The 23,104-nt window shown below is 43.6% G+C and overlaps 1 protein-coding gene across 4 annotated transcripts in view; it reads left to right on the top strand.

Annotated features, from left to right (window-relative positions):
- Nucleotides 1-23,104, top strand: part of MARCHF10 (membrane associated ring-CH-type finger 10) — an 88,497-nt gene that overhangs the window by 10,174 nt on the left and 55,219 nt on the right. For 3 of the 4 annotated variants that reach the window (XM_010956006.3, XM_074343440.1, XM_010956005.3), the window contains exons 2-3: nt 7,885-7,991; nt 16,785-16,904. In XM_010956006.3, the coding sequence (XP_010954308.2) occupies nt 7,902-7,991; nt 16,785-16,904 (210 nt within the window). In that variant the 5' untranslated portion in view covers nt 7,885-7,901. Of the gene's footprint in view, nt 1-7,884; nt 7,992-16,375; nt 16,522-16,784; nt 16,905-23,104 lie in introns of those variants that run through there. The other variant, XM_074343442.1, reaches the window with a different exon arrangement.

The raw sequence follows: 23,104 nt of genomic DNA, 5'->3' as shown, positions 1-23,104 counted from the left end.
TTTGGGGGATTGCCCAGAAGACACCCAAACCACAGACACCGAGGTATTCTGGGCACTGATGAAAGCTCCAAGAATTTCTATTCTCCTTTTCCCCTATTCTCTACCCAGTCAAAAATGTCCTAACTTGACCTCAGCTGGCAAATTATTGAATGCCTAAATACACACAATAAATGGAAGAGACTCATCTTTGCCTATGAAAACCACAAACAGAAATAAACCTGGCAGAGAGTGAGTCTAGCACAGGTTCCGGTGCCTTCTTTCCAAATCTGTGGGCACTGGTCTAAACCTCTAAGAACCTCCTTCCTTGGGAAAGGCAGCCAAGAGTACTGATAAACAGGAGATAACTGGGTTCCTGTCTCAGTTCTGCTGCTGATAGGGTGCCTCCCTTCATCATTTATTTCATCCTTTTTATGTTGGATCAGACATTTCAGAGATTCCCCTGCACAGCTCAAACTCCAGGGCTGCACTGTCTTTCCCTCTCCCAGTGTATTGCCTTTAATATTATTTTATTCAGTTGAAAACATGTTCCTCTCTAGTTTTCTAACCTCATTCTTTGTAAAGCACAGCACTGATTCAGGGCAGGAGTGAAAGCCTCGATATCTGGGTGTGGGCTTTGAACATCAAGACAAAGCCAATCTGCCTCCTTCTTCGGCATCTCTTCTCCGCTTGCCGCCATCACCGCTTTGCCTTCCTGACCGCATCCAGACTAGTTCCCACGGCAACCGGCGGGGCGCCCACGTCCGGGCTCAGGACCGCCAGGCCGCAGCCCCGCCCCGCCCCCCAGGGCCGCGCTCGCCGCACCCAGCTCCCGCGCGAGGGAGGAGGCCCGGTTGCCAAGGAAACGGGAGGACGCCAGGCAGCCGCCCCCACCGCCACCGCCCCAAGAAAGCCCGGGCCACCGCCGCTAAAAGCTGCCTCCGGGGAGGAGGAGGAAGAGGGGGCGGTAGAGGGAGGGGAGAAGAGAGGAGAGAAGGAAGAGGAGCACAAGGACGGCCCTCGCGCGATTGATGGGCTGCTCCCCCGCCCTGGACCAGCCCGCCTGCGCCGTCCCTCGGCCCCTTTAGCCCCTCGCAAGGGGAAGAACTGACTCGCAAGGTAACGGCCCGGTCAGCCCGGACCGCTCCCGCCGCGCCAGCGACCGTGCGGCCCCTGGTCCTCCGAGGAAGTAGGGGGAGGAGATGGGGACCACCTTTCATTTCGACTTCTACGATTCTGTAGGGAAATCAGGCCTGAAGCCTGGAGGCCTGGCCGCTCCCTCCTTCCTGCTGACCACAGTCGCCGTATTTTTCTGCCTCAAAGGCACAGGTTTCGGGGACTCTGGGATCATTTATTTGCCCAATGGCAGTCGACCCGCCCGTACATAACTTCCCCGCAGACTCTCCTGGAGTCCAGGTCCAGGAGAATACACACTGACCACAGCCCCTCGGGTTTTTGAGTACGACATTATTGATATTGTTGACAGCATCAAATTGCTTGTCAAGCCTGTGACATCCCCGCTCAGCCCCAAAGTTTCCCAAGTACACGTCGAGTCTCTCTCTTCTGGGCTTGATGGTCAGTGTCTGACCTCCCAGCTCTTTCCCAGTTTCACAATAAAATAGTCACCGCCAAAGAGCTTTTCTTACAAGCCCTTTACAGCACAACACTTCTCTTGGATCTCCCGAGCCAAACTAGCTGGAAGAGCCAGACCACCTACCCTCACCCCTCTTGATTCTCTCTTTTTTTCTTTTGGTCATAGTATTCTCTCAGTAGCGGAGTGGTAGGAAAATTGAGCCCAAATCACTCATCTTTGTAGCTTACTCAAAACATTTTTATAAGTTAAGATTTTTAAACTCTTAAGATTTTTTAAAGCTAAATTTAAACGAATTCTGTCATCTTTGTCATTACAAGTTAATTAATTACGTAAAAGGATGAATAAGGTCTCCTGCAATCCTTCTTCCAAGCACCCAGTTATAGAAAAGAGGAAACTCATAAATCTGATTGTCAAATATGAACATAGCCATTTAATTTTGGTTCAAAGGAACATTCAACCTAAAGAGAGGCTTACATTGACATTTTTCTTTGTGATCGGACCAATAAAATATTTACTTTAATGAGAACATAGTAAGAAAACAGTGAAATCCCTTAATTGTTCATAAAAAGAACTCCCTTTGAATCAATTCTTTTGCCAAACGTGGCCAGAAAACAAGAAGACAGAGTCAATGATTTTTTAGAGAACTGAAAGGAATATATTCTGCAATTAGACTTTTTTCTCCTTAGTCTGGGAAATTCAATTTTGAATTCATTGGAAATGTACACTAGAGAGGAATACATATGTCACAAAGTTCTTAGAATATTTCTGACCGAAATTTCACAGATACAGAATTTTGAGGCCAAGAAAAATCATTCACTCTCACTTTCAGCAAAGCAAGACTCCTTTCCCACATGCCTCCTACTCCCTTCTCTTTTCCTGCTCCTTCTCCCTATTTAACATGGCTGCTTATGTTGATTTCTAAAGCACAAATTTGGCACAGTATGTTATCACTGGAGACTTAGAAGCGTGCATAACCATGAGAAGATGTTAAATTGAGAAGCAGTTCAAAGGTGACAAATAGAAGAGAACACGGAATGCTATTTTAGAAACACCCGCCCTGCCCACATTTTTTATTATCACTCTCCTCCCCTCCACCTGTCTATTTGCTAAGGAAAAATTTTTGGCTTCAAATGGCCATCTGGTTAAGTAGGCCCACATTCACCGAGCTCCACGAATTAAGCATTATCTCAGCTGGATTTATTTCCATCCAGTTATTTCTATTTTGTGTTCATCCTGGTCAGTTTTTTGAACCTGCAGAACAATATGAAGTTCAAGTGACACTTCAGAAACGTGGAGAATGTTTGCCTAAACCAGGGTGATCCACCTACCATCTAATTCCTCTGTCTCCAATAATCTGTTTCCTTGGGGCCTGGAGCATTTGTTCTATCTCCCAAAGTACTGATGTATTTAAGAGATTACAGGTGGCACCATGATGCTTCTAAATATTTGTATTATAGTAGAGTACAGTACTAGAGAGTTTAGGGGAGGGCAAAGAGACTTCTGTAGGCAATTTTAAAGTCCTTTATTTGGTAGGTGATTGTGAAGTCAGAGGTAACCTAGCAAGGAGTAATTCAAATAGTGTAATTTCCTACCTATTTAGACAAAGTGATTTCATGCCTCTTGACTTAGAAGCCCCCTTAAAATAACACTGCATTAAAGCCAGGCTAGATTAGCTGGCTTTTCTATGTTAATTTTGTAACCAAAATGTATCAGCCAAGTGGACTCTGGGACGTGTTCCTTTAGTGACCGTTAACATATTTTCATTATGAATCCTTATGCCTTCTGCCTGATTAATATTCAAACAGGCTTCTCTTTCCAACAGTAGCAGCAAGGGTTCATCCTTCTGCCTGTTTTAACACGATTGTCTTCTGAAAAGCATCACTTTATTCCATGCAGATACAAATTTATGTGAAAAGTTAAAAGTGGTCTTTTAGAGTTCCATAAATGACTATTAAAATGTTCAGAGATAAAATTTAGGTTTTGTGTGTCATTGGTGGCACTACCTATTGGGTTGTAGTTTTAGATTCTGACTCTCAACGACCAGCTTTCTATACTTGAGAGAAAATAACCCCTGAGGGACCAACACAAGTTGCTAGATATATTGTTCAGGGCTCAGTGTTAAACCTGGCAAGAGTTCACAGTGACCAGACCAGACACTGGGTCACCATGGGTCAAGGGCAGCCTGATTCTGCCAATATCTGTACAACTGGAGAAAGAAAAAAAAATTAAAAAAATAAAAAAACAGAATAGGGAAGAAAAGCCTTAGAATGTAGACACCTGAGCACAGGGATGTCATCTGTCTTATCTTGCTGTCTCCCCAGAGCCTAGAGTAGTACCTATCATATGATTGTCATTTAAAAATGTGTAGGAGAGAAGAATCATGCTGGAGGCATCACACTGATTTCGAACTATATTACAAAGCTACAGTAATCAAAATAGTGTGATCTTGGCAGAAAAACAGACACACAGATGAATGGAACAGAACAGAGAGCCAGAAATAAACCCACACATGTATGATCAACCAACTTACAACAGAGGAGCCAAGAATATACAATGGGGAAATGACAGCCTCTTCAATAAATGGTGTTGGGAAAACTGGACAAACACATACAAAAGAATGAAACTGGATCCCTACCTTAAACCATACACAAAAATCAACTCAAAATAGATTAAGGAATTGAACAAAGGACCTAAAACCATAAAACTCCTAGAAGAAAACAAAGGCGGTAAGGTCCTTGATATTGGTCCTGCCAATGATTTTTTTTTAATGTGACACCAAAAGCAAAGGCAACAAAAGCAAAAATCGACAAGTGGAACTACGTCAAACTGAAAAGCTTCTGCACAGCAAAGGAAACCATCAACAAATTGAAAAGGCAACCCACAGAATCAGAGAAAATATTTGCAAATCATGTATCTAATAAGGGGTTAATATCCAAAATATATAAAGAACTCATATAACTCAATAGCAAATACACAAACAACCCAACTAAAAAATGGGCAGAAGATCTGAACAGACTTTTTTCCAAAGAAGATATACAGGTGGCCAACAGGTACATGAAAAGGTGCTCAACATCACTAATCATCAGGGGAATGTAAATCAAAACCACAATGAGCTATCACCTTACATTTCTTAGAATGGGCTTTTATCAAAAAGATAAGAAATAACAAGGGTTGGCAAGGATGTGGAAAAAAGAAAACCCTTGTATACTGTTGGTAGGAATGTAAATTGGTGCAGCCATTATGGAAAACAGTATGGAGGTTCCTCCAAAAAATTAAAAATGGAGCTACGTACGATACAACAATTTCATTTCTGGGTACTTATCCAAAGGAAATGAAAATACTAACTCAAAAAGATATATGCACCCCTATGTTCATTGCAGCATTTTTTTTTACAATAGCCAAGACATGGAAGCAATGTAAGAGTCTATCAATGGATGAATGGATAAAGAAAATGTGATATGTATGTGTATGTGTGTATGTATGTATATATATATATATATAAAATTCATCTACAAAAAAGAAGGAAATCTTGGCATTTGTGACACCATGGATTGACCTTGAGGGCATTTCGCTAAGTGAAATAAGTCAGACAGAGAAAGATAAACACTGTATGATCTCATTCATACGTGGAATCTAAAAAATGAAACAAAACAACTGAACTCATAGATACAGAGAATAGACTGGTGGTTGCCAGAGGCGTGGGGTAGGAAGTGGGTGAAATGGGTGAAGGGGTCTAAAAAGTACAAACTTCTAGTTATAAAATGAATAAGTACTGAGGATGTGATGTACAGCATGGTGACCAGAGTCAATAATACAGTGTATTTGAAATCTGGTAAGAGAGTAGATCTTAAAAGTTCTCATCACAAGAAGGGAAAAAAATGTAACTCTATGGACTGGCAGATATTAACTAGACTTATTGTGCTGAACATTTTGTAATACATACAAATATCACTGTATACCTGAAACTAATGTTATATGTCAGTTATAGCTCAGTAAAATAAATAGATTTGTCAAAATAAATGAAAGAGCTTCCCTGGACCATAAACAGGAACAGTGTGGGAACTTTGATGACCTTACAGATGAGTTCTAGCAGATTCGCTATGAACAGAGCCATTTAATAGCTCAAAATTTTGGTCCTAAATTTAGACCACACCATCCAGAGCCAAACTTCTTGAAAGCATCACCTCTGCTCACTTACCTCTCATTTACACAACTCAGTGCAATCTGTCTTCAGCCCCGTCACTCCACTAGATGCTCTCACTGAGGTTATTCACTCCTCCTTGAAACATGCACTTCTCAGCATCTATGAAACTGCACCCACCAGGATTTCGGTTTTCCTCCCGCCTCTCTGGCTTCTTTCCAGAGTTTCTCTTCCACTACCCACCTGTTCTTAAAATCGAGTGTTCTTCAGAATTTTGTCCTGGGTCATCGTCCTCTTTTCAATACTCATTCTGCCTGCAACTTCATTTGTCAGCAAAAATGCCCGTGATGCCCGATTCTTTATTTCTCTAATCAGCTTCAGAGCCCTACATCTAACTGCCTGCTTGACATCTAAATTTGCTGTCCCCCAGCCCCTTCAGACTCCACATTGTTTTCTCACCAACCTGCTGCTCCTTCCAAGTTTTCTGAATGGAATGTTGGCACCGACCAGCCAGCTGCCCGAGCCAGTAACGTGGGCAGATTCCTTTACTCCTCCATCTCCCACCCCACCCACCTTGTCTCCAGGTCCTAATGGTTTTTTCTCCTGAATGTCCATTGAGTCCATCAGGATTACAGTGTGGCCACAGATGGGAGACCCTCTGGGTTCAAATCCCAGCTCTTCCGCTTACTAGCTCTGTCACTTTAGACAGGTTACTTCATCCTTCTGTGCTTCAGTTTCCTCATCTGCCAGACAGAGGTATAATTCCTGCCTCATAGAGTGAGCATGGAGATCGCATGAGTTCGTAAGTGTCAGTGTTGAGAACAGTTCTTAGCACCTCCGGAGGAGACTCGGTAAACAGTAGCTATGACCTCTTCCTCCTCCTCCTTCCCTCCCCTGTGGCCACCCCAGTGTGGTCACATCTTACCTGGATTATTCCAACATACCGCCCCCCATGGTCTTTCCACTTCAATTCTTACCCCACTCCCCGACTCTCCACCCAGTCTCCACACTACAGCTGAAGGAACCTTTTAAAAATGCAAATCTAATCATGCCCCGCCCCAGCTGGAACCTTCCAGGGGCTCTATGTGGCCCTTTGAATCATGACTTTCAAGGTCAAGGCCTCTCGTGAGCTGCCCTCCAGCCCTGCTATTGTTGTTCTCTCTCTCTCTCTGCTCCAGCCGCCCTCCTATTCCTCATCCACATCAGCCCCTCCTGTCCTGAAGCCCTGATACCTACTGTCCTTTCTGCCCAAGATCCTGTCTGTTCCCACTTTGGGCCTAGCTCACCCCTTGGCAACCCCAATGTCATTTCCTAAGGAAAACCTTGCCTCCCACACCATGCTCTGCCCTCCCCTGGTAACACGTCCTCAGAGGACCCCATATTTCTGCTCCATTGTGCTTATCGCCATTAGGGCTCACCTGTCAGTGTTCAAAGAGCTGGGATTTGAACCCAGAGACTCTCACGCCAGTGCGCACACTCTAATCATGATGGAGTCAAGGGATACTCAGGAGAGACAATCATCCGGAACAGCTTTTTACATGGAAGGGGCAGAAGAGGGAAGAGGAAGGAGAAAGATGCCGAGGTTATTGGCTTGAGCAGCTGGCTGGTCAGTGCTGACAGTCCCTTCAGAAAATTCCAGAGGAGGAGCAGGTTGGTGAGGAAATAATGTGGATCCTGAAGGGAATGGGGGAAAGCAATAGTCAGTGTCCATCCCCCACCCTAGGTTGTAGCAACACAAAGGCCGGGGCTGCCGCCTTGCTGAGTGCTAGTGCCTGAGCTGGAATAGGGCTGCGATCATTGCAGAGTAAGTGAGCTTAAGTCACCAGGGGCTCATAACTTTGGTCCTTGCTAACTTAACTAAGTTCTTGAGTTTACTTTTTTCTGAGGTCTGAATGACGTGTCTGCCAATCTAACTCCCCACGAATAACCAGGATAGGCTCACTGAAGCCAGCTGATGAATGTGGCTGCATTATTTATGCCTGGAACAGGAGGGCTGTAAGGCCATCAACACCCATACAAAGAGCCCTTTCATCCTGAAAGGAGCATCTGTGCCTTTCAAACAATGGAAATTAGATTAATTAGAAAATAAAAGCAATTATACTAAGATAAATCCAAATACGGCAAAGCAACGAAGGATTATATCACAATCCATTTATTTATCTTTTATATGCAGGTCGGGGATTAAGAATCATGTTGCATGAAGCAAAGGATAGGCAGAAGTTCGTCAGTGATGTTCAATATCTGCGGGACATGCAGCACAAGGTCAACTCCGAATATCAGGTAATTGCAGAAAACCAGAATTATCTTCCACCTTCACTTACAGGATTATGAGAGAGTTTTGGACACAGCATCAGTATATGATAAGCAGTGTTAGTTTTCTAGAATCCCAAACCCACACTTATTAACTATGTGATCATGAAAAGCCACTTTACCTCACTGAGTCTCAGTTTCCTCATCTGTACAATGGGGATAATTGGACCCACCTGAGAATATTGTTATGGAAATGAAATAACATTTTTCAAATATTTAGCACAGAGCTTGGCACACAACCCTTACCAACAAATGACCTCAGGGCCTAGATCTGATAGATCCACCATCAAGAAAAAAGACATGAAGGAGTTAACTGGGTGGTCCTACCATTTATAAAATAACCCTTCCGTCCTCAGTTGTCACCCTGCCAGAAGCAAGGTGGTTGGCACATTCTACAATAAGCTAACTATTTGTCACCCTAGTTACAGTGTTTACGTGCAAAAACAAAACAGACAGGGAGCCTGAGGAGTCATGATGTAATTACCCAGAGCTGGCATAGGACAATCTTGCCAGACTGGGTTGTGGGATTCTGGGAGCAGTTAGAAAGTGTCACTCAGCCCGCTAGCTGCAGGTCAGCCCCCGCGGATTGGGGAGGCATGTCCTAAGCCTCAGCTGAGGACTGAAAAGCACTCCTCTAAAGACAAGGCAGAACTGCCGCTCTCAGGGTTTTCTCCCTCTGAGCAATTTCAGATATAGCCGAACCTCCCAGGTCACCAAGGAAACCAGGCCTCACTCAGTAACCTGATTTCACCTGTATCGCACAGCTTAGCTCTGGGCCTGGAAATGGAGTCAGCAATTTCCTCCCACCACTTGTCAACTCACCTCCAAGACTATAAACGTGAGGGAGTTTCTGTACAATAAATAAGAAGGTAAACAACCGAACGGGTCACACTGGGAGTCCCTCTACTTTTCACAAAGATGCCTCTGCCACGAGGCCCATGTTTGGAAATTCTTGTTTGAAATTGTCTCTAGAACAGGAGCATAAGAAAATCAGTCTTATTATTTGATGGTTTCCACTGAAGAAAATTACACAACTGTGTGGCTTGGAGCCACTGCGGCTTCATTTTCTAATCTCATTTGAGCTTTCAACACTGTCCTTGTTAATAAGGACACTGTCAACACTGTCCTTATAAATAACAATATTTATTAAGTGCCTACTACGTCCTGAACAAAGTCCCTTCTCTCCTGGAGTTCTTATATTCTAGGATTGAGAAACAAACTACACACACAAGTAAATTAACATGTAAGACAATATAATATATGATAAATATCATGAGGCAAATAAAACAGAAGTAATGGGGATGGGGTGATGCAACTTTACACAGGCAGGGAAGCCTCTTTGAGGAAGTAACATTTGGTCATGGAGCAGGAGGACAGCAAGTGCAAAGGCCCTGAGGCAGAAACTAACTTGGAGCACTGGACAAAAGGCCAGAGTGGCTGAAACAGTAAGCGAGGGTGTGGAAGAGGTAGATAGGGCCCGATCATGTCAAGCCTCTTAGGACAAAGTTTGATATTTGGAGTTTTTCCTTATCACAGTGAGAATTACCAAATGATTTTAAGCAGGAGAGTGGTATGATCTGATATACATTTTTTAAAGATCACTCTGGCTGCTGTGTGGGAATAGGTCTGGGAGGGGCAAGAGAAGAAGCAGAAAAACTAGAAAAGAAATCCTGATAGAAATTTAGAAGAGATCCGCATGGTAGGAGTAGGGGTGTCGAGAAGTAGCTGGTCCAGGAAATAGAAGCAGCCCAGGCTTGCTTATAGATGGGAGGGGTGGGGGAGGGAAAGAAGGAACGAAGGATGACTCACCTCAACATGTTTACTAGTCCATCCGCTCCCTCTGTGATCACAATCCAAACTTTACTTTTTAAACCTCCAATCCCTATACTTCAACAAAAACGTCTCTTCCTGTTTTACATACACGTGAAACCAAACAAAGAGCCCCAGGCCATCAGGTGGGAAGCCTCTCAACCCTTCCCCTCCCATTCCAGGCTGCACACCCATCTAACCCTCAAGTCCCGAGGGGTGAAGGACATGCTCCCTGCTGGTGCTGGGCCTGAGAACTTGGTCCACGCCCCTCTGCCTCCAAGCCCTCTCCATCTATGGACCTCTCATCTGTATCCTTGAGATTTCTCCTCTTATTAGCTCAGCCCACACACATGCTCGACTCTCTTACACTAAGAACAAAAGAACAAAGCTGTCTGTGGACCATGTGTCCTTTTCCAGCCGCAGCCCTGGCACTTTCTAGTCTCCAGATACCCCCAGACAGGCAGCCACACCCCTGTCTCCGCTTCCCTATCTCCCCCCGGTTCATTCCCTCACCTGCCGCAGCCTGGCTGTCTCCTCGCTTCCTCCTGAAACTGTTCTCACTGAGACCAGCAGAGAAATTCAATGGACACTTTTTAGTCTGTTTTCTGAAGCTTTATCTACAGTTTGACACTATTATTCTCTTCTTCTCAAAACATTCCTTCTCTGGCTTTCTGATGTCACACTCTCCTGTTTCCCTCACATTCCTCTCCCTGTCCCTCAAATGTTAATTCCCCCAGGTTTCCATCAGCCCAATTTTCCTCTAATTCACAAGGTTTCTGTGGCCCATCTCAACCCCTCCTATGTTTTCACTCACCACTCACATACTGATGATTTGTAACCCCGAGTCTTCTCAAAGTGTCAGAATCACACACACACCCGCTTGCTGGACGGTTCCATCTGGATATCGCACAGGATCCCCAAATTCAGCACGTCCATGGTTGGACTCCACATGTCCATCCCATTCCTGCATCCCCTCTCTGAAGACAGTGACCCAAGCCTTTCCTGGCTCTTTCCTTTCCCTCCGCACCCATATCCTCCCAGTTACCCAGTCCTGCCAGGTTTACCTAAAAACTTGTGAGCTGGTGCCTTCCTTTTTCATCCTTTTGCCACCAGCTTGGTTCCAGCCTCCAAAGTTTATCTTCAAGACGATCATGATTTCCTCACAACCAGTCTCCCTGCCTCCAGCCTCCCTTGCCACCTTTCAGATTGCCTTCTTGAAATGTATGTAAAATGTGCACTGACTGTGCAATTCGGTGGTTTCCCCTCACGTAGAGGCAGGTCCCAGATTCAAGAACCACAGCCAGCCCAGCCCAGTCCTCAGCTGCTGTACCAACCTCCTCTTCCCTCTTCCTCACTGTCTTGACAAAGGAGGGTGAAGACCGCAGTTTTCATTTAGGACCAAAGGGAGCCTCTGTACTCCCACAGCACTCTCTTTAAAAAACAGCTTTATTGAGGTATAATTGACATATCGTAACATTCACCTGTTTTAAGTGTAGAATTTAATGACTTTTAGGAAATTTACCAAATTTGCCATCGTCACCATCATCTGATGTTAGAACGTCCCCATTGTTCCAATACCAAAGCGTCCTTTTCACACCTCTTTTTCATCGCTTATGAAATTACATTGAAATTGCCTTTTGTGTGACTTCCTATCCAACCGGACCACAGCTTCTGAAGGGTAGGGGTGGAGCCTTACTCTTCTATGTTGAATGGAACACCTCGTCACTGATGAAAGCCAGCATTCCTTAACTTGACTGCCAATTCTGTTTATCAGACATAGATCCAGCTGACGTGTAACTGTTGCTCAAATTCAAATCCACCCTCATTGAGCATTTTCAAAACCACCAACCACAAGGTCTGCAAAAAATAAATATGGTTGTCTTTTTTTTTTTTTAACCTTTTTTATTGAAATCTAGTCAGTTTACAATGTTGTGTCAATTTCTGGTGAATAGCACAATGCTTCAGTCATACATGAATATACATATATTCATTTTCATATTCTTTTTACCATAAACTACTGCAAGATAGTAGTTTTATAACAAATATAGTTCCCTGTGCTATACAATATAAACTTGTTTATCTATTTTACATATAAAATATGGTTGTCTTTAATATATTCTGAGCATTGTTGAATTAAATGTATAGCAAGCCACAGAAACTACTTAGACGGGAACAGTGATGAGTTACATTATCGAATCTACCCCTTGCCATGTTCCAGAAGAGGTTTAAAGCAGTGGTTTAAGAATGAATTGCATGACTTTAATGACCCCTCAATAACTTGGTCCATATACGATCTGTGTGTATATAGATAATTTGCTAAGATAGATTTTGCACTGGGTGGACATTGAAACCCTGGGCCATCAGTGAACTTGGCTGTTTGCTTGTGGAAATCCCCGCTTTCACCAGCAGCACAGTGGCATGCTTGAACACAGGGGACTCCGGGTGTGCAAATAGCATAAGACCTAATAACCAGATATGACTCCCAAATCATAGGCATTTGCCACGGACGCCTTCCTGTGCTGGACTCGCCTTTAATGACTGGCTCAAATTGAAGCCCTTAGAAACCTCCTGTATACGCTGTTCCTAAGACATCCTAAAATATGCACCAAATTAGCAGTGCCTTTACAGGTCTGTCTGTTAGCGGTAGGACAGGAGGGTTAAACCCAACTCAAGTTATTTTGCTGCTGCTCCTTTTGGTGGTTGGGTGGGACCCTTTTGAAAAAAACAAGAGAAATAAACATCTCTTTGGCATATTACATGCTATTTCAGAATCCGGTAACTAGTACATAATTATACACCATCTCAGAATTTGGCTCTGTTTCTTCAAGGGTGTTCATGCTGCATAGCTTTTTTTCCCCCCTTCTTTTGGTCAAATGTGTTTATGTAACTTGTAGCAGAATTTAGCCATTAATGTCCACTGAAAGCTAGAGAGGAAGATTGCATGTGGCATTTCAGGATGATTTTCTGTAATCTATCAAATGTGTTCAGATGGGTTTTACTTCAGGTCACTTATTCATTCTGATTCTTTCAAGTGCAGATCAAACAACTAACACAATGATATAAACGTTTTCAAAGGCCTGACGGGTGACTATATGAGAGGGCAAGGGTTTAGGGGGACCATCCACGCAGAGGGTTGAGGGAACGGAGATAATTCAACTTTTCCTCCTGTAGGAGCCGTGGGAAGGGTTCTCTGCTCACCTCTGACGTGTTTCCCTACTCTTCACAGAACAGAAAAATAAACTCACTTGAGGGGAATATCATGTGAAGCCGTTTTTACACCTCTGAAGTCTTAACCTCTTAAAAATGAGTGAACTTTAATCATGTCACCAGTGATCATTAAAACCCCAGACTCTGCATTAGGCATGTTGGATCATAAGAACAACAACAAAAGAGGAGCAACTGAAGGCAGTGGCAAGTCTGACCTCTCAAAATGCTCGCAGAGTTTTTGTAACAATAGCCTTGAAAGAGGCCACTCCTGATCAGGATGCAGAGTTGGGTCATGGTTACGCTGGTTTTAATACCAGGGTTATGAGACTGGAAATGTTCCTATGGTACATGGCTTCTTAAGGCACCAGGAGCCCAGATGGTGACTAGAAGAATGGCACTGATAATAAAAGGAACAAAAGGAACTTTGAGCATCCCTGTGGATTCAGAAATCTATAATTCTGAAGAAAAATCGGTTTACAGAGGGACCCTGAGTGACCGCGAGCAGGATCTCCTCAGCTGGCTGCCCTGGGGAACGGGCAGGCTTAGGAAACAGACCTCTACTTTGGGGGCAGAAAAATGAGGATAAACTTCAGGCTTGAACAAAAAGAGTCTTTCTTCTTCCATGACCAAGATCAGAGTCACATTGTTTGGCAAAGGCTGAGAAAAAGGAGTAAACCAAGAAATGGGATTGGAAACAATTAAATAATGATAATGATGATGATGCTGTTGATGGTAGTGGTGAAGATGATGATGAGGGTGATGGTGATGATGGTAATGATGATGAGTTTTATTGAACACTCACCACCAGCCAGTCACTCTGCTCAGCATCTTACTAACAGCACTTCATGCTCTCCCAGTAACCTTGCAGCACAGGGACATCTCTCTCTCACAAACAAGGGAAGCAAGAATCAATGGAGTTAGTCCGCTTGCCCAAGGTCATGATGCTAGAAAGTGGCAGAGCTGGGGTCTGTCATGTTTACCAGTACTGAGTTACAGTGAGTCACAAAAACCACGTCATCCCCCAGAGGCGTATGTGCACATTCTGTGTTCTGCCCCCACAGTGGCAGCTTCTGCACAGAAGGCAGCCTGACTGCACATGTCGCAGGCAGAGGAGTGGACTGGGGTGGGGAGAGCAATACCAAAGCAGGACCCACGATTCTCCCCGGAAAGAAGAAATAAGAAGTCACCTGAAGCCTCCCATTTTAAGACTGCCCTCAGCCAGTTTTGTCCCATGAACAGAAACTTATTTATAGCAGTCTAGCTCCAGACACGTGAAACTGAAAGGGAAATAAAGTTCTAGAGTAAAGGGAGCCCCTGGCGATGATGAATTACTCCTCCTCCATTCCTCCTCCCCATCCTATGGATTTCACACTCCTCTGCCCCTGTCACTTCAGGACCCTCCAAGAAGAAACAACATCAGCATCAAAAACAATAAAAAGAAAGCATTCACGTTGACAAATAAGGAGATAAACAGCCCCGGGGTTTCGGGAGGTGGGTGCAGGAATGGTCAGGTTTGGGCTATTTCTAGGACTGGAGTTCTGGACTTGGTTCTGTCCCCTGTTCCTTCTCAGTGAAGCTTTAACTTCTAGAGGACTAATGTTTGATTTACATGGAAAAATTGCTTGGCTGTATCAAGATAAAAGTTAGGAAGTATCCACCTTGTCACTGGTTTGTTCTCCTGCTCCTTTCTGAGAGGAGAGATAAGGAACCAGAGGGGAAAAACTTTTTTTTTTTCCAACATTGCAAACCATTCTATTCCTGCTTCTCCTCCTCCTCCCTTTTTGGTAAAGAAATATTTAAGTTGCATGCATTCTTGGAGAGAATTTTCAAAAAACACTCAGCCCACAAGAATTCTGTTCATCCCACAAAACCTGCCATGGTCCTGCGTGCAACTGCTAACATGGGCTCCTCCACTTCCAGCCCATCAGCGTTTTCTTCTCTCGCCTTTAATACAAGTCGGTTAGGATAACAGAGACATCTGCTGCTCCAGGAAACTACACTCCATGCCGGGGCTCCTCCCCAACAGGAGCTCCAATCTGAAGTCATCATAAAGGACTGGAAAAAAGAGGCTCATATTTAGTTGAACTTCACTAAACTCTACAGCTGACTCTCTTTAGGTTTACCCTGGTTTATTTTCTTATTTGGTGTCTGTTTGTTTAACTTATTTACTATAGTTACTATCCAGTATTTGGGAAGGAGAGAGGGTTCTGGTTTAAATTATTTATTAAAACATACACTGTCCAGGATTTATTAAAAATGGCTTGCTATCTACACGGCGTCGTTTTTGAAAATAACAAGCGTAAGGCAGGGAGAAAACCTCACCTGGCCTGCTCTCCCTACCCAAGCAAGGTGGGGTGAAACTGCACCTTACTCTTGGGAATCCAGGATTCCACTTGCTGTGGGTACCACCTGGCCGCTGTGGATGAGCCCAGAGGTCAGTGCTTCACCAGCAATTCTGTGGTGAAGCACAGTTAACTGATTCTCAGTTCCCAATTCCAAGTGGTAAATGTTTTGTTGATATCAGGTCATTTCTACTCTTAACCTGGTAGCAGAATATTGGCTTTCCCCATGGCCGTGAAATTCTGACAAGTCCTCCTACATCAAGAAAGGAGAAACATTTTCTAACAGAGGGGAAAAGATGCGGAAGGAATCTTTCCTTTCTCAACCCAAGCAGAAAGAGGGAGATGTCAGATCTAGTTTAGAGACAATATTGTCTCTTCACACTGCATTTCTTTGCTACAGCAGTGGGTAATCCTGCTCTGGCAGGGTAAAGATGAGTTGAGGCATTAGATCTATAGAAATACTCCAAGAAGCTTTACTATTTGGAGTATTTAAAATACCAGTTGAAACCCCCACAGCACAGAACGGGTTTGTTCAGTCCTGATACTGGAGGAGATATATTTTGGTACTAAATCTTCCTTTAATTTTGTTTAATAAAATGGAAAAAAATTTTTGGTTATTTGATTTTTTGTATTTTGCATTTGGGGGTTGATAGTTCCCTTCTCTGAAAGAAAGATGCAATTCAGCTAATATTAAGTGCTAGATACTGAGGGATTCAAAAAGTAAGGGGTGTTCTTTACCGTTAGCTTCTTGCCTATCAGTAGGAGAAAGAGACTCAAAAACAAAAGAACGAAATATGATAGGAAGAAAATTGCATAATTCAAGCCACAAGCAATTAATATGGCCCAGGGAAGAGTAGTAAGTCAGGGGAAACTACAGAGACGAGATGCCACGTGAGCCCTTTCTTAGTAGATGAGCAGGGTTTGCCAAGAGAATGTGCTGTGACAGACATTCCAGGTGGAAGGAACAGCATGTCCTGAAGCTCTCATGTATGCAAATTCTTATCCTGTTACTAGGGTGATCCAAGTGGATACAGTACAGTGGAGGTAAGGATGAGGAGGTATCACCATAGAGGGAATGAGAACAGAATGAGAAACGAATATGGTGTATTAGGTTCTTCCTTCTTTGAGAAGGTAGTTGTTTGGTAAGTACTTGACGAAATGCCTCTTCCTAAGTTGTTTGAATTTATTAAGGCAACAACTAATATTTTTAACCTGGCATTTTGGGCAAAGGAAAGAGGGAGTGATGCCTGGGAGACTGTCTTCACTCCTGGTAAAACAGGTATTGATGATCACGTAGAGATGGACGCCAAGCATTGCATGTTACTCACAGGAGGCATTAAGCATAAAGTTATCAAAGCTAGTCGGAGACCGAGGCCAAAGAAATTCTTTTTTGGTTATTCTCCAGGCTTGTCTGAGACGACAGGAATATAGAAGAGACCCAAATGAGAAGAAACGAGACCCGTTTTGGGGACAAGAGACAAATTTTGAAAGATCCCGGTTTTCAAGTGGGTCCTCTTCCAAACAGGTACTCAGAACTCTGGGAGAGTCTTTTGCTGCGTGTGTGTGTGTGTGTGTGTGTGTGTGTGTGTGTGTGTGGTGTGTGTGTGGATACTCAGAACTCTGGGAGAGTCTTTTGCTGTGTGTGTGTGGGGGGGGGGGGGTGGAAAAAGACAATTCAAAAAGGAAATGTTGAAGATCTTAAAGGGCAGGGCAGGGAGAGGCAGGGGCAAGAGCCCCCATCCTGGGTACCACCTGCTCAACCTCCTCCTCCTCTGCTTTGTGACCTTCCCTCTTCACCCTGATTGGACCTCACTCTTCTTTCCTGCAGACAGTGGGCCCAATAGAGGTGGTCTCTGAGGTTCCATCCAAATCAGAAATGCTACAACTCTTTGATTTTAAGAGTTGGAAACACTGGGCCTTCTAAAGCACAGCATCACACTGGATCCATACCCCTATATCTGTGCCTCCCTGATTGCCTATGTGCATATAGATAGACATGGATAGACAGACTTACCATCTCACCCATTGCATTGCTTAGTCTAGTTTTTATTTTAAATAGAGTAAAATGTAGTAATAACTGCATCATTTAATAACTAGGAATTGTTCGATTATTTTTGTCTGGATGATAAGAATAAATAATAGGATCAATATGATCACAATGTGAAAATGATGCTAGTAGTAGTAGTTACCATTGTTTGAGTGATTACAATGTTCCAGTGCCGTGCTAAGTGCTTTTATACATGTTAGCTTTTTCGATTCTCATAAATCTCTGTATAATTTGCCTCATTTTACAGATGAGAAAACTGAGCCTTAGAAAATTTAAGAAACTTTACCTAAGACTTCACAGCCAGTATGTGGTAGGAATTCCCTTCCAGGCAGTCTGACCGCTGAGAGTGTGTTTGGAGCCACTGAGCTACATGATCATATTTCATGTTTAAGATCTTATCTGGGCAAGGGTTTTACTTATCCTGTGTAAGCACTAAATACCGCAAGCGGCCCTCAACACTGGTTGTTAGTACGGCGAATTGATTTAAGATGAGTAATATGCCTTTTATGAATTCTTATTTAATATTTCATGCCTGAAATATGCTCTAGAGGACAGACTCTCTTTTCTATCAGTGGTGTGGGTCCCAGAGATAGATCCTGGATACCCGATATCAATCAAGCTCTTGTTGGGATTTCTTCTTTAATCTAAGATGTTCACATTGTGGTTGTTTAATGTTCAAAGGACACCTTAAAAACCTCAGTGACTGATGTTTATAGACGTAGACGTATCCCTGGGAAAGACCTACACTCCCTATTAAGGAAACATGAAATCACACAGTAAAATATTCCACCCAGAGTCTGAAGGTGAAAGAGACTCTCTCACAATACCGGAAGCACTGAAAAAACACGTTGCCTGCATCTCTTCCTGTTAGTCAAGGACTCAACATAATGCCTACTGCTGATTGAACTTAGGGAGTGAGATTAATCCAAAAATTAAATCTAGTTTGCCTAGAACAGCACATTTTTAGCATTAAGATAAATTCCCGCCGTTTTGCACTTAGAAACAAAAACCAAGGACAGATTGTTTTAAATGTAGTGTAATTTAAGTCAAACAGTAGCATGTAGCACTCTTTTGAGACTGGAAATACCAAACAAGCAGGCAGCTGGGTTCTTCTAGCCTCATGCAAAGACTCACGTGCAGACTCTCGGTCATTCTGTACGGCAACACTCGTGCATCTGGGGTATTCTAGGACCTGATGTTTCATGCTCCTCTCCACAAACTTTGTCTGGGGGACAAGCCAGCAACAGATTCCTGTCATTTCCTTCTTCATGCTCTAAAAATTATTCATTCTTTAAATCTTCACTGCAAAACGCTCAGACCACATCTGAGAAAGGACACAGCTGTGCATATAAAAGTAATTATGAAATAAAGATAAAAATATGTGGTAAAATGCATAAGACTGGCAATTTCTATAGCCCAAGGACAGGATTTTTCATGTTCGCTGTATGTCACTGAACCTCAGTATGTCAGAGAACTTGAGACAACTTTCCTTCATACTCTCAACTTTTTCCATATGATGATTTCACCCGGGTTTGGGTATTGATTGTACAAGTGCCTTCAAGGTTGCACCTTCTCCATCAAGAAGAGCGACAAAATCAAAATTTTCCATAGCGAAATTCACCTCTGCTTCGCTCCCTGTATTAAAGATATTCTTTAGAAGATACTGGAGGGTTTGCCTCTGGATACAAAAAAGCAGGAAGGGCCAGGGGAGGGGAGATGTCACTGACCGCGTCCCTCTCAACAGCCCTCTGGCACGTGTGCTTATAATGCCAATCCCTCCTCACCCAGCCCTTCGACTCTTGCTTGGTACCAATAAAGCCAGAGAACCCTTAAGAGATGCCAGCCAGATCCCAGAAATCTTCATCTCCCAGGATCATGGGTTGGTTTGACGATTTCCCCTCCCAGGTTTGGACCCCTACCCAAATTTCTATGGAAATCTAGTTGTCTTTAAACCTTCATAGTCTGGGCCTGCCCTGCTATATCTCGAATCCTGAGGGAATGCAGAACTTATCAAACCTCTTTCTGCAGGGTCTTGCACACCAGGGAGATGCAGGAGCTAAGATAAGAATGCTGGCCTCTCCCAAAGGAAAACCCAAGCCAGACAGATCCAATTTCCAGAGCTTAGTGTATTGAATGTCGCATCAGGCACTAGGGCTGCAAAAGGTCTTCAGTCAATCGGAAAGGGGCAGGAGAAAGACACAGCTCAGTGAGACGGTGTAAACCCAACCTAAGCCCTCTTCCCTAGGGGAATGCTCCCCTGAGTCACTTCCTTTCAGAGATGCTGGAGCTGAAAACTCTAAGGAACATTTTCTTCTGATTTGAGGAGGCAAGTGCATTCTCTGATTGAGTGGGTGCTGTGAGAGTGGATTGCTTCATCCATGGAAATTTTCCACTGTACAATCACAAGGTGAAGCGCGCCACCAAGTTTTGACATTTGTATTGCAATTTCCATCACTTGTTCGTTCCTTACCCCAGGCTCAAGACTGTCACAATTCTGATGGGCCTGGAATAAGCGAGGCATTTACCATCAGGCAATAGAGCCAGTATCAAGCTATCATTTCCAGACACCCACCAGAGAAGGGCAATCCCCAAATGCACAGTTAACCTGGCAGCCAACCTCCTCACTTCGACCGGTGGCTTTAACCCCTGGTTATGCAGAGATTGTGTTAAATCTAAATCCAAGATAGAGCGATTGCTATCAAGCCTGTGCTGAGGTCTTCTCTAAAGTGGCACCTCCTGAATACATTTAAGTTAGCTGTGTGACACAGCACCAAGAACACTTATTGTCAAGGGCCAGCTCTGTCCCTCATTACAGTGTGAATTCAGGCAAAGCACTTTACTTCTAAGTACTTCAATTTCCCATCAAGGAGATCCTGATTATTATGCTTATCTCATAGGATCATTGTGAGAATGAGTGAGACTCTTTAAGTGTCATACTAACATCAGGGTCATTATAAATTGCCTTGGTGTCTAGCTCTTCTTGCAAATGATGCTCCAAAAGTTATCAATGGAGGAGCAGGTCCTTAGGTTTCTGGAATACCTTTTCACCTCAGCCCAGTGCCAGGCCACATTTCTAAAAGCCAACCTAATTTGCAGCTTAATTTTAGACCCTTTTCAAAGTTACATACTGCCTTGTGGATTGTTGAATCAGATTAGAATTTAACAGGGAAATAAACAGCAGCTCCAGAGAACCAATGGGATATTGGATGATTTAGTAGATTAAAAAGCAAAGCAGTCTCTCAGGATGAACAGGAAACAGTGTCCCCGGGACACTGTTGGCCCAGAGGAGCCTGCAGTGATAACACAGGCACCAGGATATTTTGCCCTATGAAGACTTCACGGAGGAGGATCAGGAGTCCCAATTTCCCCGTAGAAGATTATGAAACTGATCAGCCCAGGACTTGGAGGGCAGCAACCTTTAGTGAAGAAAGTCATCATGATTACCATATGATCCAGCAATCCCGCTCCAGGACATAAACCTGGCTAAAATGAAAACATTAATTCGAAAAGATACATGCCCCCAGTGTTCACAGCAGCACTATTTACAATAGCCAAGACATGGAAGAAGCCTAAGTGTCCATCAGCAGATGACTGGATAAAGAAGTTGTGGAAAAAAAAAAAAAAATATATATATATATATATAAAACTCAGCCATAAAAAAGAATGAAATAATTCCATTTGCAGCAACATGGATGGACTTCAAGATTATCATACCAAGCAAAGTAAATCAGAAAAAGATAAATATCATATGATATCACTTATATGTGAAATTTTTAAAAATGATACAAATGAACTTATTTACAAAACAGAAACAGACTTACAGACATAGAAAACAAACTTATGGTTACCAAAGAGGAACAGGGGGAGGGATAAATTAGGAATTTGTGATTAACAGATACACACTGCTATATATAAAATAGATAAACAACAAGGACCTACTGTATAGCACAGGGAACTATATTCATTATATCTTGTAGTAAACTATAATGGAAAAGAATCTGAAAAAGAATATATGTATATGTATAACTGAAGCACTTGTCTGTACACCTGAAACTAACACAACATTGTAAATAATGATACTTCAATTTAAAAAAAAGTCATCATGGGCCCTTCTTGTCTTCCAAGATCTTGCATCCTTGCTGGATAGGACACTGTTCCAAAAGCACAAATCTCAAGGACTGAGGACATGCTGTCACTGCATTTACTTTATTAGCAAAGAGAGTGGAGACCAGCTCTCAGTTTTTCAAGAGCCCCGTTTGCTAACAGGAATAGGATTATCGTCCTTTCACCATCAGCAACAGAGCAGCTAAATGTTTAGATTCCAGGTCACAAGGACCCAACGTTACATTGGAAGGAGGCAGTTAACCTGACACCAGCAGCAGCTGGCTCTGCCCCAGGTCTGGCTCAGCAGGATGTTTACATCGGTGAGATCACCTGAATCTCCCAGAAAGCAAAGTAAGCTTAAATGCGAAGGCGGTTACCCAACAGAAACATTTTAATTGTTTTGCTTGGGATCATCCATGCAAACTTGGGAGGTTAAAATGAAAAAGAAATCCTCTTCAAGTGATCCGCGGTGGCTTAAAAAGTCAGAATATGCATTCATAGGTGAGGGCAGCCAAAGCCTAAAACCATGCTGTCCAGTACAGTGGCCACTCGCCACGTGGGACTATGTAACTTTAAATTAATTAAAACAAAATTTGAAATGCAGTTCCATGCTCAGTAGCCACATGTGGTCCGTGGCTGCCACACTGGCCAATACAGATATAGGACATGTCCATCACTGCAGAAAGTTCTGTGGGACAACACTGCTCCAGGTAATAGTCACATCCAAAAATCAAAACAAGACCCCATGGACCAGGAAGGGGTTTTGGTTCCCAGAAACTGGCCCTGCATAATCCACACTACAATGCTTTGCATATGGAGCTCCTTGCAAATGTTAGCTCTCCGGTGATGATTCAGCTGTCCGTGAAGGCTGGCTGGATTTGCATTTTGTGTTCTCCTCTGACCTGGATATATTTGCATGCCTCCTTTCATTACCTGTCTGTTCAGCCTATCCTGCCTGTGAAACCTTCAGCTTCTACTCTTTCAAACGTCTCTTAGGGTGTTGTTCTCCCATTAATCTGTCAATGTCAACCTACCAACACCCTTGATGGTATCACGAAAGCAGCCTCAGCCTAGCAAACAGCATACGCGTTCCATGACTCACGCTTTTAATTTTCTCTAACTTCTCCTTGTCCGTTGTCAGATTCCCCGCGGGTCGGGCCTCACATCGTCCTGGCCCCAGGCCCCTGTGCAGCTGAGGCAGGTCACACACGCACCCACTGCTTCTGGCTGCCAAAGGCCCCGCCCTGGGAAGCTGTGAGTCAGCTTTAACACCTGGCGTGGTGTTTGTCACCGACGCCCCCTTGACTCTAGCGCAGATTCTGCACCCTCGAGGTGCACCTGAGTAATAACTCAGCTCTGCACACGGCCTCTCAAGCCCAAAAGGCACTTCACGGAGACGGAATGTGCAGCCTACGGTTTCTTGAGTTCTCATCGGTGGGAATTTTTGTTCGAGCTTGTTTTCCGTTTTGGCTGTCCATCTGTTCACCAGGGCGTGTCCCTCAAGCCCTTGAGACTCAGGATGCTGAATGCATCACCTTCTCCCCTCAAATGGGTTCCTCCCCCTGAGCTGCTTT

This window comes from Camelus bactrianus, chromosome 16, assembly GCF_048773025.1.
Source record: "Camelus bactrianus isolate YW-2024 breed Bactrian camel chromosome 16, ASM4877302v1, whole genome shotgun sequence".
NCBI lineage: Eukaryota > Metazoa > Chordata > Mammalia > Artiodactyla > Camelidae > Camelus > Camelus bactrianus.
This window is presented reverse-complemented; position numbering and strand designations above follow the sequence as displayed.